At 43.4% G+C, this 17,910-nt stretch overlaps 1 protein-coding gene across 1 annotated transcript in view; it reads left to right on the plus strand.

Moving 5' to 3' along the window:
- The window catches only part of SLC22A23 (solute carrier family 22 member 23), a gene marked incomplete at its 5' end in the record, with an annotated part of 100,873 nt that overhangs the window by 65,028 nt on the left and 17,935 nt on the right, over positions 1-17,910 (plus strand). Inside the window, 2 exons of the mRNA XM_026039733.1 lie at positions 7,724-7,892; positions 13,091-13,218. Coding sequence (XP_025895518.1) covers positions 7,724-7,892; positions 13,091-13,218 — 297 coding nt within the window. The remainder of the gene's footprint in view (positions 1-7,723; positions 7,893-13,090; positions 13,219-17,910) is intronic.

The raw sequence follows: 17,910 nt of genomic DNA on the forward strand, positions 1-17,910 counted from the left end.
TCTCTGCTTCTCCCTGCGAGCCAGCTTGGGTCCAGCTGGACCGGTCTTGGCGAGTGCAATTGCAGACTTCTCTGCTTCTCCCTGCGAGCCAGCTTGGGTCCAGCTGGACCGGTCTTGGCGAGTGCAATTGCAGACTTTGGATGTATCAGTGTTAGCGCTGTCCTAGCACTTGCATATAGAAGGAAGCTTTGGTAAGCAAGATGTTTGTCCTGGCTGGCTTATCTGTCTGTCTGATCCATCCATCCGACCTGAGATATCAGGTGTCTCTCCTGCATAGAAATGAAGAGTGCCACTGCATCCCTGGCCCGTGGTCACACTGGATACCTGCTGATAACAGCTCGGGTGCTATTGGTGCATGGACAGCTGGTCTGACACACATAAAAATGTTAATTAGATAAAACCAGTAGGCCGGTGTATGTTTAAWACAGAAAAACCCTGAAACTTCTCACATGTGGAAAAGTGCTTTAGAAAGAACAACCTTTGTCGCCTTGTGGACGTAGTTTAGAGTAACTTCTGTGCTCTAGTGCTGCAGAGGGAGAGCAGTCCCATTTCTCTTGCTCAGGCACTGGAGGCTTAGTCCATTACTGCTCCTTTTGCTTGACAAAGGATTGGATTTCCCCGGGGAGGAAATTAGATTTCTCCTTTTCTTTCGCTGTGTCTCTGTCCTTTGTTTACATGAATTGGCAGATTGTCCGCGCGTTGTGGTGTGTGCGATAACCTTTTCTTCTGCGTGCTGCTCTATTTGTTGTCCTTTAATAGACTGAATTTACGCACGGTGCTTCCTCATTTGCTTCTGGTGACAGCAGGGATGATCAAGAAAAAGTGCTGTTTGTCCCAGCGCAGCCAGCAGTGAAGGCAGCTTTAAGCTGCGCCGCTTCAGCCAGCGCTTAATTAAAACAGCACAAATTGAGATGAGAAGTGTGCTTGGCCTGCAGTGTGAGGCTTGCAGCACCTGAGCGTTTGTGTCCGACTACCTGGAAACTTGGAACTGTGGATTTGCATGTGTGGGCGTTTTTGTTTTTCTCCAAAGTAGTAACAGGCTGCAAACTTGCAGTAAATATTAAGTCCTGTTGCAATCGCTTGGGGTAGCGCAGGCACAGGCTAGCTCGGAGGCCGTGTTATTTCAGGAATATCCAGCACAGTGATCCATTTGCGGAGGCGGGCAAATGACCCAGGATGTGCTGGGGTAAGAGGAGGCCCAGAGGTGCAAGGTTGCTCGGTGGGAGCTTGGGAACTGGCCGCAGCAGAGCAGGGTCCCCTCCTGGCAGCCTGTGAAGCAGCATCCTSTTTTAGGATAGGATAGGATTGGATGCTGTTGGGACGCAGCTAAACCTAATTCAGGGGCTTTGGGATGCCACGACTGCTGGGCATCTTCTGGCATCCTGCATTTTTACCTGATGCTGCTTTTCCTGAGCTTTTCCCTGCTCCGCTTTTGATAGTGGGACCTTTGCGCACCTCCCCGAGTCTGCCCATTTTTCCTCTTTTGCAATGAGAGAGGATGAGCTTCGATTGGGGATTGAAGTCTGGGTAGATGACTTGAGGGGCCCTTGAAGGGAGAGGAGTAGTTATGCTGAGCATGCAATAATACGATGGAAACTGTTTGTCAAAAAGCATGACTTTCTGGTCACATTTCCTMACGCGTAATGTGACTCTGGAGTCAGACCATCTCCCCAGGGACTGTTTTGCCRTGGGAATGTTTTGCTGCCCGGACTGCAGGTGCTTTGTTTTGGCTTTTGTCTCCAAGGGGTTCTCCTATATAATTACAGTCTCGGTGGCTCCTAGGCTCAACCTGGGAGGAGAGAATGAGGGAGAGCTGCGAAGGCRCAGAAAGCAGCTGAGGAGCTAGTCTGTTGTTGGTAACATAACTAGTACTTACATTGCAGTGGGAGAATCCGTCTGTGTTTCGGGACTAGGGATGGGGAGCGAGTGCTGCAGAGCTGCTCACGCAGCGGGGCTTAACCTTCTTTTCCTCTTGACATAATACTTGCAAGTGACTTAAAACGCTCCTAGTAAAAGTATTTGCCTGTTCATCCTTGTGCAAATACCTTGTGAGGATAAATGTTGGCTTTGAACATAGAGGAGAGTTCTTTGATTAAACAGAACTTTGTGTCTTTTGCTACTGGAGTGCAAGCGCAAGGCCGAGGAGGAGAGGATGCAACGTGGCCTTTAATCCCTTTGCAGCAGCAGGGCTTGCCTGGTGGGCTTTGCAGGGCCTGGGCCGAGCAGGACTTGCACATAAGCTGATGTTAAACCAGGGCTTCTGCAGTCCTCTGGCCCTCCCAACTCTTTTATGCAAAGTTGGGCACAAGTGAGGCCTCAGCTGGAGTTCTGTCAGTGAGAGGGGCATCCCCTGCGCGACTTGTGGGGTGCCCTGGGGTGAAGGGCAGCCTGATCCCTCTTGGGATACACTCTCTAAATGCCCCTTTCAACTCCTAAAAACCATAAGAAGTTTTGAGATCTGTGTAAATTTGGTCCACTGTGCAGAAATATAGCCACCAGACCTTGTCCATTTTTGTAGAGGGGCTTCAGGGGACAATCGATTTCTGTATGGAACCATCTAGAGCCCTGTGGTCTTCTGCAAGCTCCTCACTGGTTTCCCAAAACTATAAAAAGTAAAACCTTTCAAGACTAATGGCCCTCTGCAGACACTCCTAGGATGCAGACGGCTCTGAGATGTGTCATGCCTGATTTACCTACCCATTTACCCCAGGAGCATCTTGCCCCTACTCCCCGAGTTCTCCCAGACGTGCCCATTTCCCAGTTAATCGATGTGAAGGCCATGCATCAGTTTCATGTACATACTGCATAATAACAATGRTTTAGCAATGATTTAGCTGGGGTTTGTATGTAATTCCCACTTGGTAAAGCAGCAAATGTGGTTGCAGAGTGACACTCTAGATTTCTTCCCTCTCTTGGTCTACGGAGTGAATCTGTTTTACTTTGTGAAGGCCTTGGCTTTTCCCTTCTGCTTAATGGAAGTCCCAGAGGACTGGCTGGCAGGTGAAACACAGTGCAGTGTGTAGGTGTGTGCGAGAAAGAAAAAAGGAATCCTGTTTAAAGAAAGGAAATTGCAGTTTTCTAAAGCCTGCATGGCAGGCTGTTAGCCTGGCCTGTCTTGGGTGGGCATGGGGTAAACCATAAATTTCTTCTTTTCAGTCATTTCTTCAGTTACTCCCTAAACAAAACTTTTTTTGATTCTTGACACTGTTGTGACATAATATGCAGTGCAGATCAAATAAGAATTTGAATGTGGCAATTTTGCCTTTGGTGCATACTTTTCCTGATCACAAAAATTACTTTCTCCAAAATTACTTTTGGGGAAACCTCCACCAGTATYGGGAACTTGATGACTTGATGTTTGTCCAGAGCAAGGGACTGAACCCCACCAAGCTGCTTGTTAAAGGAGGATCTTCAGAAAGTCTGGCAACATCTAAACCCCCTAGGCTCCTCAGCAGTCCAATCCTGTCTGTCTTATGCCAATTCCTCTCTGAAGGTTTTTCTTCAGTGTTATTTAGGAAGTTCAGCCAAGTTAGGCATCGCAGTGGGTGCAGATGGTCATTGCCGCTATACTGAGTGCTCTGAAGGCAAACACTTGAAGCCCATCCTCTTAGTATAGCAGAAATGTTGGTCTGAAAGTCCTTTTCCTGAGCTCAGCTGTTGTTATTGGGAGCAACCAGCGTTGCTGCTGTGGTTCTTACTCTGCCACTTTAATATTTGAAAAGATTTCCCATGCRGTTTCTAAGCAACATCCTAGATAATATATTTGTTCCTAACTGTCGTATTCACCCTATGATATATTCCACAGTCTGCTTTTAAGTTGGAATAAAATGTGTTCCTCTGCAGGYTTGTGGAATTAAGGAATATGTATTGTAATCGTCTGTCGGAGTTTTGGATTTTAAAACACTGCTGTTTCCATGTGACTGTATACTCATTTTCATGTAAGAAATCAATGCAACTAAACTCAGTGAGAGACCTTACAGAAGGACAGGAGGAAGTGGTATTTTCTTTTTCAGAATCTCTAGGTGAGTAGACTGCATGGTCACGCAGTCCAGTGTACCATCAGTGTGTATKCCGTAAGGGAGGATATGAGGAGGATGGGGCCATCCTCTTTTCAGTGGTGGCCACCGATAGGATTAGAGGATACAACCACTGAAGCATYGRAAGTTCCCCAGGAACTTAAGGAAAAGTTTCTTGACAGTGAGGGTGACAGAGCCCTGGAGCAGGCTGCCCAGGGAGGTTGTGGAATCTCCTTCTCTGGAGATATTCAAGACCTGCTTGGACACAGCTCTGTGCCATATACTCTAGGTGACCCTGTGTGTGCAGGGGAGTTGGACTAGATCATCTCTAAAGGTCTCTTCCAACCTTAACAATTCTGTGATTCTGTCATGGATTTTGTGCATTCATGCTCACTCACCCACATACCYGCAAGCACCCACGGTTGTGTGCATGTGGTCTGGCCAGGATCATTTATGTGATACTGAGGACACAAGATGATAGCCTCAGTCTTCATCCGTGAGGTTGTTCTTGGTAGGCAACAACAAACTAATTTTGGATTTGCCTCTCGTATCTTTTAGAAGTTGATGTCATTTGTGCTTTTTTTTTTTCTTGTCCTGCATAGTTCTCAAAAAAACTTCTGAATCTCACAGTTCTCTTTCCTCCTTCTGATATTTTATGACTACAGTCCTGTCCTTGTTCTTCTTGTTACCTTATCTTTAGGTCAGGTTGTTCCTCCTCCTTTTGTTAGTTGAGTGAAATCTCAGGTAGGGAGATCAGTAACAATGGACACATACCACTCCCTTAACCCTGATCTGCCACTCATGGTGCCTGCTCGCTCACTTGCACATGCTCACCCTCACACACAGGCACTTCCACTCAACCTTTGTTCATAACCCTTTTTAATACCTCTGTTATGAATTGCTGTATTCAGAGTCATGGAGAAATGTGTCTAGTTCCAATACTGACCCTTCCACATGGCAGCTTCTTGCAGGTTGATAGCTGACTTTATTTGAATGCATCCAAARGTCACCCAGAAGCTGTGCAACCAGAAATGCTCGATTCTCATGTAAGAAGGGATGCAGATGACACCAGCTCTGCCTGTTGCAGACCTGTAGGCCCTGAAACTGGTGAACATAGGTTGTATCATATTTGTAGTGGGATCACTTAAAAGCTAGGGTCCAAAAGTAGGGGTTTTGTGTTTCCTTTCCTTTGCCACGTAGAGAGGTTGGGTGTATCCAAGAACTTTCGATAGTGGTGTTCATTTCCATAATTTGCTTGTGTGAGACTCTGGTCAATAAAGAGTTGGGGTGAAAGCCTTTGCACTGGTGGGAGATCKGGAGTTCCCTTGTTGGATTTGCCTCGCATGGGTAAATCCCTGTCCTGCAGTGATTTTACATGGGTGGGTATTTTTGCCAGTGAGCTGAGTGGAGGCTCCGCCTGCGTATGTACATCATGCACCGATGGGAGCAGGAGCCCTGTCCTGCTGCTGAGGCTGGCAGAGCTGGAAAACCTTGACGGCCAAAGCCTTGCTAAAATCTGCAGCGCTGAATCCTTTATCATATAAAATTGATGCTGGAGGTTTTAGAAAGTCAGGAGGTTGTCCTAATATATAGAACCTTCCAGCAGTGGTGTGATATTGCACACACAGAGAACGTCTGCTAGTGTCCTAGTGTCGTCTGAAAGTCACACTCACACAGCTACAGCAGGGAGTTCKTTTTTTTTTTTTTTTTTTTTTGGTTTCCTATCCAGCTTTTCTAGAGGAAAGGGCAAAAATTGGTCATATGCGTGTGATGATCCATAGAAGAAAATGGATGCAAAGCAATCCCTGAAGTTATTTACTTTCTCTACAGGAAATAACTGGTGCATGTGGAGTTACATGTAGTGTGCAACATTAGCTAAAAAAATACAATTTTGTTATTTCGACATATCTTTCTGACTCCATCTAAAAGTTGTTCCCAGTATTTTTTTTTTAAATCTGATACCAGCCTAAGCAATGCAATTGCAATGCCAAACTTACCTATCCAATATAGACTTCCTGTTCCCATAGCAACACTCATCCTTGTGCTTAATGAAGGAACAGGGGAGCGTGAGTCGCTCTGACTTGAAGGCTTAGGAAAACAAACAGAATCACTTGGTATTTGAGGCTTAGAAACTAAAACGGAAGTGACCTCTTTGCATAGAACAAGGACTTGCCTAAGCTTGGCATACTTCATTGGCAGGAATAAAGCCATATTAATGTCATAAGAAGCTCTGTGTATTAATCTTGCTTTCCTAATTAAAATGTAGAAGCCTTTTATAGTAAGTGTGGGGCTTTGAGGGTTTTTCTTTTCTCCTTTTTCTTCCCCAAAGCTGCTGTATCTGTGGTTAAACTAGTGCAAATACGGTCTGCCTCACAAAATTTTTCTTCTCTATTGGCAAAAATCCATCCATAGTTGGCCAGGGAGGGGGTGGCAGATCAGTGTGGTGTGTTTTATTTTGTGTTTGATCTACAGGCTAGCTCCTGGTCAGCTAGTTTAATTCTGTRTTACAGTGATAAGTGCTGAACAAGCCAGAAATGAGAGCACAAACGAAGAGGTAGCTATTTTTGACTCTTTCTATTGTCTTATGGCTTTTCAATTGTAATTTTGACAGCCATTAAATTAAAATTTAAAGCAAATGTAGGAAACATTTAAAGGAAAAACAGCAGTGCTGACGGCAACGTATCGTGACATGTATGTTTATGAGCCTGTATTTATTTCTGTATCAGCTTGCTGATAGGCACTACACAATTCTTGTGTCGGTTTATTGTACTTAATTATTAATCTGTGGAGCTAAGTGTAGGGAAATGAGAAATCTGGAAGAAACAATCCTATTTTAATTCTTACTGGAGAAAAAAGTCATTTCTGTTAGAATATATTTGCACAAGGCAGTTCCATTTGATGCCTATTTCTACTGTGTTTGATTTATTTAAGTGTTTCTGATAAATTTGTCTTTATTTCAGAGTCTGAATAAATACGTGGCCAAAATTCAGGGGTTTTAATAAGGTTTTTATCTTCTGAATTAACCTGTCACAGGGCAGCTGAGACAACTGATGATAGTAATGATGGTGAATTGCCCTACAGCAAAAGGAGGGGTGGAGTGCAGGATAAAACAGAAGGATGGTTGAAGAAGATTGGTAACTGCAAAATAAAATAAAATAAAATAAAATGCAGAAAAACCCATTCAGCAAAATCCGTATTGAAGCTTTGAAACTGGCTGAGTTGCCTGTTAAACTGGTAGGCACGTGGCATCCCATAAGAGGTCGGTTGAGCGCTGTGCCCTTCTGTCTGCCTGACACCTTGATTGGGGAGGTATGTGGTGTCCTGGAGAACTGTGAAAAGGCTAGACCTGGAGTCATTGGGTTGTGTATTACCTTCCATTCACCKTTTCATAAATGCTTCTCTGGGTGCAGGTTAGAATAAGGTTTGCAGTTATGGTACAGCAGATCTCTAGGAGATGCAGTGGTGCAAAACCTAGTGTCAGCACCACAGCCCAGCTCATAATGAGCTCCTCCGTTGCTGCTAGGGTATGTGAAGCCTAATGACACAATGAAGATTTAAGTGGTCATACGTAACTTTGGTCAAAGGTCTCAAAGGATGCTTAAGTCCCTGCAAGTTCATGAAAATGGGCAGCTTGCCGGTGAGGAGATATTCTTTTAGTGCCTTCACTGATGGGAGGCTAATGCGTCTGYTTGTGCTCTGTGTTTCAGGGATAGAGCTGTGTCCTCCCGGGCACCGGTTCATGATCACAATGGTGGCGAGCTTCATTGAAATGGCAGGGCAGTTCCTCATGCCCGGGCTGGCTGCGCTCTGCAGGGACTGGCAGGTCCTCCAGGCTGTCATCATCTGCCCTTTCCTGCTGATGCTGCTGTACTGGGTGTAAGTATTCCTCCCCGTGTCAACACATGGAACGTGCAAGCCCCTCATGCTGGGTTTGGGAGGTGCTTTTGATGGATAAAGGCCTCCCTTTGATCTTCTGTTCACATTTTGCAGAGATGGGACTTTAGCTTTGTGCTCCAGGTTTGATTCAGCCAATACTGAAAAAAATAAGATGGCTTTTACTGGGGACAGGTACCAGATCTCTCTCCACCAGGACTTAACGCACCTCTCTAAAATCTATCTTTGTTGTTCTGTCATAACAGTGACACACAGTGGTGGCATAACACATCAGTGGCTTAAGAGAATGGTATCGTGCAATGCCAGAGCGGTAAAAACACTCTAGGTAATTCATTTTCAAGGTAACACTAGGCAAGATTAAAACATTGGTTGTTACACTCCAAAAAACAGCAAAAACAGCCATTGCACCACATGGAACCGAGTTGCACCTTGCTGGATCTTGTAACCTAGAGCAGGTTGCAACATGTAACTGCTAATTACAATATGTAATGATGCTTTATAGTTTTACTTTTTTCCCTTCCTCATGCACTCATTCTGGTAGCCCTCAGTGGGGATTTCTCTGTCTAGTCTCGAGCTCACAGGAGCAGACATATGGCAGCTAGGGCTACATGCAAAAAGCAGCACAGAGGAGAGAGGTACAAACACAAGAAAACACAAGAAAATGGCCATTTTTTTCTGTTTTCCACCATAAAACATCTAAATAGTATAATCTCATCAGTGTTGCCTTGATAATGCATAACCTAGGGTCTTCCTGCTTGGGCAAGGTGCACAAAGCTCAACTCAGAAGTCCCACTTGGGAAGCCTGCCACCTGAAGAGCAGTATAGCCACTGCTGGATAGGAGTCAAAATGGAATATGTACTGATGTTTGTATCTGAAAGGACAGGAAAATGGCATGGAGATGTCTAACAAGCATGATAGATTAATAGAGGATAGAGATAAGATACAAGATATATATAAAAAGATTAATTAGGATAGAGACAAGATAGGCTGCCCAGAGAGGTTGTGGAGTCTCCTTCTCTGGAGGCCTTCAAAATCCAATTGGATGCCACACTGTGCCCCGTGCTCTGGGTGTCCGGGTGTCCCTGCTGGAGCAGTGGGGTTGGACTAGATGATCTCTAGAGGTCCCTTCCAACCYTAACTGTTCTGTGATTCTGTGATTAAATGGACAAAAGTAACTCCTCAGCACTTTCATGGATGTAGCATGTTTCCCACATGCTGAGCCCAAATCTGATACATTCCTGTTGAAAGGTCATCAGGGACCTCTTCTCTGGGCGGCACTGTAATAGGTAGGAAACACTGGTATATGTTTTCCTAAGCCTGCACAAGCTTTGTGGCATTTTGGCTGGGCAGCGCAGAGAACGCCAATAGATACCACTTATATAAAATGTGACATGACAGCTTGATAATGGTAGTAATAGCCAAAATACCAGGATTTGCGTAGCTTGTTTTTTCTTCCTTTTTCTTTTTTCTCCTTCTCTTSCGTATTTGCAGAAATGGATTGTTTCTAGGAGGGCTATTTAATTGTGCTGCTGGTACAGCGTGCACTTTTCTCCTAGGCTTTTCTCTTCCATCTGTTGCATATTCTCTGGAAAGCACCACTGTTTTATTACTTCTCTCCTTTCATGCTCTCTTTGTGTTGAAGAATAGAGCAAGGACTCTCAGCATATGCCACAGATGGGGGAAAAAATTGAACTGATTTGAAATAAAAGAACTGGAAAGCTACMCCTCAGCACTGTACACTAGCTACTTGTAGAGTACCCAGAGCAACTAGTTCAATAATAGATGCTATCACAGTCTCCCATTCTCCCTCCGTCACCCTCCTGCTCTCCGTTTTCCTCTCCATGCTGGGCATTAGCCCTCTCCCTTCCATATATMAGCTCTGCTGCCAGGCATGTGCAATGAGAGGTCCCTAGGGTCCTAGGGTAGCTGAGCTGGTAGTTGGGCACTGATGGAGGTGAAGGGGAAGCAGATCTCTCTAGGAAGGAAGGTCTAATGGGCTGTGACATTTGGAAGCTGAGCTGATGCCCCTTCTCAGTTCTCAGGGAATTCTGGAATAGRAGAGGCACCGGCATAAGCCAGATGAAAGCGCAGGGGTTGGTGGCATGTAAGTCAGAACACATTAATAGCAAGTAGGCTCTTTTCAAGTGTTTGTTTTTAGATTGGCGAGGGAAGGGGAACTGCAGTTCTCCAGTTTTGCAGAGGTGTTATTTCCTCTGGTACACAGGAAGCTCCTGATAGGACTATGCCATGGATTCACATGTTTCTCTCTAAATAAAGTGAAGAAATGGAGAAGTATGGCTTGTACCTTTCTAATGCTATATGATAGGACTTATCTGTGCCAAGACACAGATCTATGGGTTGTAGACACTGGAATCACTTCTCTGGGGCAAACTTCTAATTTACATGTTATGTTTTTTCCATGGGCATGGGTTTGGTTTGCATCCAAACTGGAGCACAGTGGAAGGCTGCCAACCAGCTGTCCACAGTCTGCTCAGCTTGGTGATCCGGGAGACTCAGCAGCTCTGCCGCTTTCCCTCAGCAGAAGCCTTCCTCCTTTCTTTGCAGAGAGCACTCCAGGAGGAAAGACCACAAAATGAGAGAGTGAGGAGATGGAAGGAGAAGGTTGGTGTGCAGGAGACCATCTGGCCAGGCTGTGTGCTGCTTGGGTGGACTCGCACCCACCTAAGCAGTAGAGACAGGAGCAGTCAGRGTTTGCACTTGCTGTGTCTGATATCTTAGGGGTGAAACAGTACAAGAACTGAGCAATCCTTAAATGAACTTGCAGTGAAACAGGCAGAAGACCTGGGATTTCCTTACATCCAGTCCAGTAGGAGCTGAGAGGCAGGAATACCTCTTGTCCCAGCAGCTGGCACCATGATGACATTTGAGAGTGGCCGTTCCTTCCTTTCCTACAAGCAAGCAGCCCTCRTAGGTCTTGGCTGTATGGCCAGTAAGCCTAGATGCGTGTGAGCTTGTAATAYGGACTCTCCCCTGGCTTAGCAGTAAGAGGCAGGAGGGAAAGGATGTTTTCCAACCTTGTATCTCCTGTATTCTGGTTTGCATGGTGGACCTTGTAAAAAGTCCAAAAGTAAAAGCCCTTTCTCTGAAATACAGAAACATTGCCCCCATTTAATTTAGCATTAATAATGACCTGCAGACCAGTTCTTCAGAGATGGATATGTGACCCACTAGTCTTTTCCTGTGACCCCTTGATTTTTACATATAGTCCTTGCCATTTTGTACGTTAAAGATCACCCTATTAACCRGCTCATCTCAGACTTCAGTTTTCTTCCAGTGTTCAGTGTAGCAAAGTGAATCCAGACCTTTCCTTTATTGACGTTGCTAGAACTATCTCTGTGTTTGAAATGAGGCACTTCTATGATTCTATGATTCCATGAAATAATTGTAGGGTTAAAGGCCTTCTGAGTTAATCTGTAAGACACCTTTTCATCACTGGCTTTAGTAGCTACATTGTAAAGGAAGACACGTTCACCCATTCATCCCACTGTCAGCAGCTGCAGGTTTCACCACATCACTCCCTACCAGATCAGAAGCGCCATGGTTGGTTTGGTTGCTTCTGAAGGCTATCTAAAGCAGCACAGCTCACACTGGAAACCACAGTGAAGGATGAGAGGCAGTTGTGCWGTGTGTCCATTCCTAGTGACTGAGGCTCTCACAGAATCACAGAATATTCAAGGTTGGAAGGGACCTCTAGAGATCATGTAGTCCAACCTTCTCGCTCAAGCAGGCACACCTAGAGCGTGTGGCACAGGGCGGCATCCAGGCGGGTTTTGAAGACCTCCAGAGGTCTGGTCTCCTCTCCTCTCTCAGGAGCCAAGCGCTAAGATTTTCCACATTCAGAGAATTATTAATTTTTCAGAATATGCATTTGCAGTGCAGCCCATTCTGCAGGAGAGTGTGCCAAAGCACCTGTGCAGCTCCAGTGCAGTCAGTAAGCTGTCAAGCTGAATGGCTGTCACCATTGCTGTTATGTGTTGTTATTGTTTTAGATCAGTTGGATTACAGATTGGCAGACATCTTTCTCCTCTTTAAGAAAAACATTGTACTTTTTCCAGGATGAAGCTCTCAATAAGGGAGTTGTCCAAGTTGCATTAACCTTAAAAAGTGGTGTGTGATGGTATAACTGCCTGCTACACTGCTTAAAAGTGTAAGAAATGAGACAGCACCCATGGCAAAGACAACTGCTTTGTAGTGGAAATTTGAGATTCATTTGACGTTTAAAATAGTTAATAAATTGTTTGTTAGAAATTATTTTCAGAAGATCAGTGGAAGTGAAGCCCGAATAAGAAAGAGAAACACACTTGCAGACGTGTGTGGAAATGCCCAAACCTGTGCGAGTGTTTTGAGGGGATTGTTCGTTTGTTTTGGTTTAATATCTGCATATTCCTTTTGGTTGTGTKTAAAAATAAACTTCTTTTAAAAAAAAAGGCTGAGCAGTTAGGCTAGAGATTGAGGTGAGTCTTGGCACTTGAAGGAAATAGCTGCATGAAGAATACATGCTGTATTCTGTAGCTGTATGTGTATGTTTGTATTTTTAAAGTGACTCATAACATAATATTGTCTTTACTGGTGGAAAGTATTATAGCAACAGCTAAATGTGATCCCGAGCATACACAACACCCATCTGAATAAAACAATGCCTTGAAATCTGCATGTGAAGAATAAGATTTTYTTCACATGTTTAAAAATAATTTTAAAAAATGTTGCATTATAATCCTAAAAATAACTCTTCTCTATCTCCTCTCCATCTTTACAAGGGAATTTAAATCACTCCAGTCAGCTAGAGATTTTTTTTTGCCCTTCCTTGGTCTGAATTACTGTGTCTTAATTGCATAACCCATATATCCCTGCTTGGCAGCGTATATCTATTGCACACAGTGCTTCCTCCTTCTGCCAGTTCTATCAAAATTGTACAAATAGGCATAAACCTTGTAAAATGTTGTAGTATTCTAATATGGACTATTTCTAGATTATAAGATAGTACCTAGGTAAAAGAAAACATGATTAATTTGTATAGTGTGAATCTTTTTTCTGTTTGTTTTGTGATACTTCTGCTTTTTGAAAACAACACAGCACACAAGAAGTTAAATAAGACACGATCGGTATTTTCTCCAAGAGAACCGCAGCAGCGACCCTAACGTGTTTTCCATCTTTAAAGTATTTTCCCAGAGTCTCTCCGGTGGCTGATGGCTACACAACAGTTTGAGGCATCCAAGGAGCTTATCCTTCAGTTCGCTCGCAAGAACAGGATGAACACGGAAAGCGATATCAAAGGAGTGGTGCCCGGTGAGTAGAGCGAACACCAAGGAAGGCCAAGCACAGGAAACTGCTTGCTGTTCTCTGAAAGCCTCCACCAGGCATTACTGTCCCCAGTTAAATACTCTGCTCTCTGTCCATAAAATCTTCCTATTCATTTGGGTGGCTTTTGTTGAAAAATGATCCTAAATCCCATCACTGTGTTTGCAGCTCTTTGGCCAGTTTGAACACTCCTAGCAATTGAAGTCTTGCTTGCCAGAGATATATGTTTTTAGAGACATCTCTTGAAGAGTTTCAGCATGGCTACAAGTGCACCATTAGTACCTGATCCTTGAATGTATGCGTTAAGAATGCTCCTAATTGGGACTGTGATCATCACAAAACATTTATTTTTCTTGGTTTGGAGAAGTGATAAGAACACCAGTCCTATGACAAATCTAAAAGGGATTACAGACCTTTCTCTATAAGACATTTGACTTTTCTTTCCAGTAGTATTTGAATTACATAGTTTTGAGGAGTGGTGGAGGTCCCAAAAACAGTAGTGATATGGTGGAGTTTTTTGCTGAGAATCTAAATCATTGCTCCCTGGGTAACTGATGTTACTGATGATAAAAAAAAAAAAAAAAACCCTGGGTAACTGATGTTACTGATGATAAAAAAAAAAAAAAAAAAAAAAAAAAAAAAAGCAGGCTGCTGTAGTCACCGAGTTTGTCACTGAATCCTCGTGCTGCTGTCCCGGTAATTATTACAAATCAAGAGATTTTTCTGAAGCTCCTTCATCTCGCTGCTGCCCCTGCTAAATTGGGTTCAGGCTGCTCTTTTCCATCTCACAGATCTGACAGTGCCCATGAATACCTATTTAACAGTGCCATTTGTATTCTGTGTCAGACTGCCTCCTAGCCAGAAAACAGTTGAAATATTCATTTTTCTGCACATTTTCATGCCTGACCCCAGTGGTCGCAGGGAGACCTTGCTCGGTAATCTCTGCTCTCCAGCTGCTGTTACAAGTGAGGCTTTCCGTGCTTAGCTGGCACTGCCTGTCTAAGATCTCYGGAGTAATGTACCTTAAGATATGCCAGTGCTAAAGGTGCCTACCTGCACTGGAATAGATTTCACCCAGAATGCAAAATATTCACTGTTCCTTAATACAAAATTCACCATCCAAAAACTAGGTCCCAAAAACTAGGATGCCACTCAGCTGCCATTGACCTGGTAAGCCTCATCTCCTCCTCCTCCTGTAGTGCAAAGGAGGAGGAATTTGGGGGGAAACTTGTCTCCGAGGCAATTAAATGCCTTTCAGTTGGTCTTGGGGAGTCCCAGCCAACTCTAAATTTGGCCTTTCTAAGCTAGTCAGGTTCTTGAAATTACAGACAAAATAAATAAATTAAAATTAAAATAAATAAATAAATAAATAAATAGATTAAAGTACCTGAATTTCCTTTAAGGAAAAAAAAAGACACAGATATACAGCTATGTTCTGTGTGTTCTAGAGGGATTTACTTTTTTTAAGGCATTTATGCTGACACTGTCCATGGAGGAATGTTAAGTATCAAAATGGTTTTATGTCTATTATTTGTGACCAATTAAGTTTTCTAGCAGTTTCACGGTAGGGGTGAACTCCTGTTTAAAGAGAGCTCTTTGTTCATGTGGAAAACAGTATTATTTACACATCTTAATGCAATGGATTCTCTGCCTGCACCGATACATTAGCCCATGSCAGCTATCTGTACATTACCCTTTGCAAAATTGGAATACAGAACGTGCTTATTTCTGCCTCCTTGATGATGATATTGGGATTTTGGTTTTGGGGGSAAGTGAAGAAGGGAAGGGATAGGAATTTCCTCCTCCTCTTTCTCTTTTTCTGAACTCTCTCAGCAATTCCACATGTAAGGCTTTTCTGACCCAACTTCAGGGTGAATTTTTGTAGGGGAGGTGAGCAAGGAACAGCACCAAATGGATGGGATCAGCTTTAGAACTAGAGATTTTGGAAGGGCCTTCTCTCTCATTTTGGGTACATCGGAGTGTTGATAGTTTGCATAAGGATTGTGGAGAGGGAGAAAATCTAAATGAGGAGTTTGATCAAGCTGAAGGCCAGATGTGTCTCAGGGAGCCCATAAGCAAAACAAAATGTGCTTGTGTGTTATAGTCACATATGCATAATTGTAGTAGGAAATGTGCAGAAACTTACACTTGTATGCAAGAAAAGATGCTTGATTTATCTTGGTGCAGATATCTCCTCTGTTGAGTTTTCCTGTCTATGTGGAGGGTTTTTTGTTTGTGACTGTTTTATTCTCTGTTTTCCATCTGCAAAGGCTGCAAATTGTTTTGCTTTAGTTAGGGTCCATTGTGTTGCCATTTACTGATTCACTGCATTGTCATAATAGCTTCATATGATTGAGTTACTCAATACATTTAAATGATAAACTGCTTCTGTACAGCCCCTTCCAGCTGGAAACCCTCTTGTAATTGTACTCCTATGAATCAGTCAAATTAGTATATCCTAGATAACAGATCATTATAGGAGTTACAGTAGTTGCATGTATGCCCATTTTGGCAGCTGATGAAAGTTCCATAATAAARAGAACTAGGACTGAAGCGGGTGAAGTACTTCTGGGATGGAAGGAAAAGCAATTTTGTGGTGCAGTCCAAGCAAAAACAGGTTTATGCTCCCTTCTGAAGAGCCACACTGTTCCCATTGCCTGCTGAGAGCTTCTCCTGGTCCATTTGGTTATTCTACCCATAGCCGTTTTGCCATGAGCTTTCTGTAAAGCCTGTTTGCTTCGCAGAGAAATCACCCACATGTTGAGAGGAAGGAAAAGAAAGCAAAATTATCTGATGTCTTTGAATCAACCCATTAGATAAGAGCAACTTGCAAGTAGTCTTCTAAGAGGTGTCTCTGGAGAGAACAGGAAGTCCTGCCAGGGGTCCGGGTGCCATCCAGAGGGCCAACACTTGTGATAACCTTTGTGTCTGTAGAAAATCAGCCCGGGCAGCTGATGGGCATTGCTTGGCCACAGAGATAGCTCAGGAGAGCTGGTGCACTAGGGACAGGTTAGAGCAATACAAGGGATTTTATCTTGATAGTTGAGTGACAGCAATTAACACTGGCCTTTTCTTCACAGTGCAGTGTCTGGTGTTAGATGCAAACACAAGGARAGTTGTCCCCCTAGCAGGTTTATTTCTAAATGATTGACACATTTTTGATTTTCGCTAGGAACAATTTCCTCCGTGAAGAGTTTTTTGCTTTTATGCAGCCATCTTTTCTTTCACACTTAGGAAGTTTAGGTGTAGCAGTTAGACCTGGCTAAATCATCTCTAGTGTTTTGAATCCCCAAACTTTTACCACTTGTGTAAACCTTTCACCCTCTTTCAGAAATAAGTATCAACTTGTTTTTGCATCAAAATACTGACTTTTACCCAACTGCTTATCAAAATCTATTTTTAAAGCATCCTAAATTTCTTTGGCAACTATTTCAAAATTTTACCCCCAAAGGTCAGCTTTAGTCATATGAAAATTGATAATTTAGATATACATAACTCAGTACAGACTTTTCACTGCCGGTTTCTTCAAAAGCTTCCTSATCCCTTCTCTGTCTCCCTGTAAAGCAAGAAAAAACACACATTTAATGGGGCTATAAAGCAGTCATTTTTACCTGAGCCAGAGCACGTCTTAGAAAAGGTGTRGAATGGAGATTGAATCCAAATGAATGGGAGAAAAGAGTGTTGAGGGGTTTTGGAAATCCCAAAGCAGCAATTAGCCCCCCACACCATTTTAAAGGAGTGTATGTGTAGTAGGTTAAATGCCTGCTGTGGTGTTGATGGACCCTTTTATTTTCCCTCCTTTTGGGGTCAAAACTTTTTTCTTACTGGAACAGGTCRGCTGCTGCAAGCTGATCTCCATCACTGTATTTGGGTGCATTTTGCAACGTGCAACTTGGAAAGTCCTATCAGTGTCAGCCCAGAGTGTCAGACTGGATGCTGCCACGGAAACCCTCCCTTGTGTGGTTTTCATTGTGTCTGAGTGTGTGAGGGGCATTGCAGACATTCCTTGCCAGAAGAGTAATTGCCTGGCCAGGCTGAGTAACAAAGCCCTATTTTTGCCTCTCTGTAGAGGAAAGCACAAGCTGCAACGCTCCTGTGAGCGTGCAGGATGCAGGCATTCACTGCTAAGCAGCAGCCACTCCAGGCAGGGAGTCACAAAAACACTACAGAAGGGAAAAATATATATATTTTTTTCATATAAAGGCAAAAGTGGCCACAAAGATCAAGCATGTAAGGAGACACAAAATCTTTTAAAAGGTAGAATACATTCGGGAGAGGAAGATGGGGTGCAGTGATGACAAACTCTGTGAGTGTATAGGTTGTAGTGAAGCAGGCTGGGATTTTCAGGGGSTTTTCCTTTAATGGAAAAAAAAAAGTCATTCTTATTCACCTTTCTTGCTCTTGAGCCATATGCTGCCATGATTTTTTTTAATAATAAAAATTCCAAATTTGTTTTGCTATATATTTTTATTTATCCTARCCACAAGGTTAGATACAACCTAGTTGCCTGCTTTTTTTTAAGTAGATAGAATGCAAAGGGAAGGAGGAAGAGGCATTAGGTCTCACAGTCAGTCTCTTTTTTCCTTAATAAATAGATGAACTGTCTCAAACCCACAACTCTCTTGAACCTGCAAACCACAAAGTTGCTACTAGGTACAAATTTCTTGATCATGCCCCTTT

The sequence above is a fragment of the Nothoprocta perdicaria genome, unplaced genomic scaffold (assembly GCF_003342845.1).
Source record: "Nothoprocta perdicaria isolate Ctin4 unplaced genomic scaffold, notPer1 scaffold_24, whole genome shotgun sequence".
Classification (NCBI taxonomy): Eukaryota; Metazoa; Chordata; class Aves; order Tinamiformes; family Tinamidae; genus Nothoprocta; species Nothoprocta perdicaria.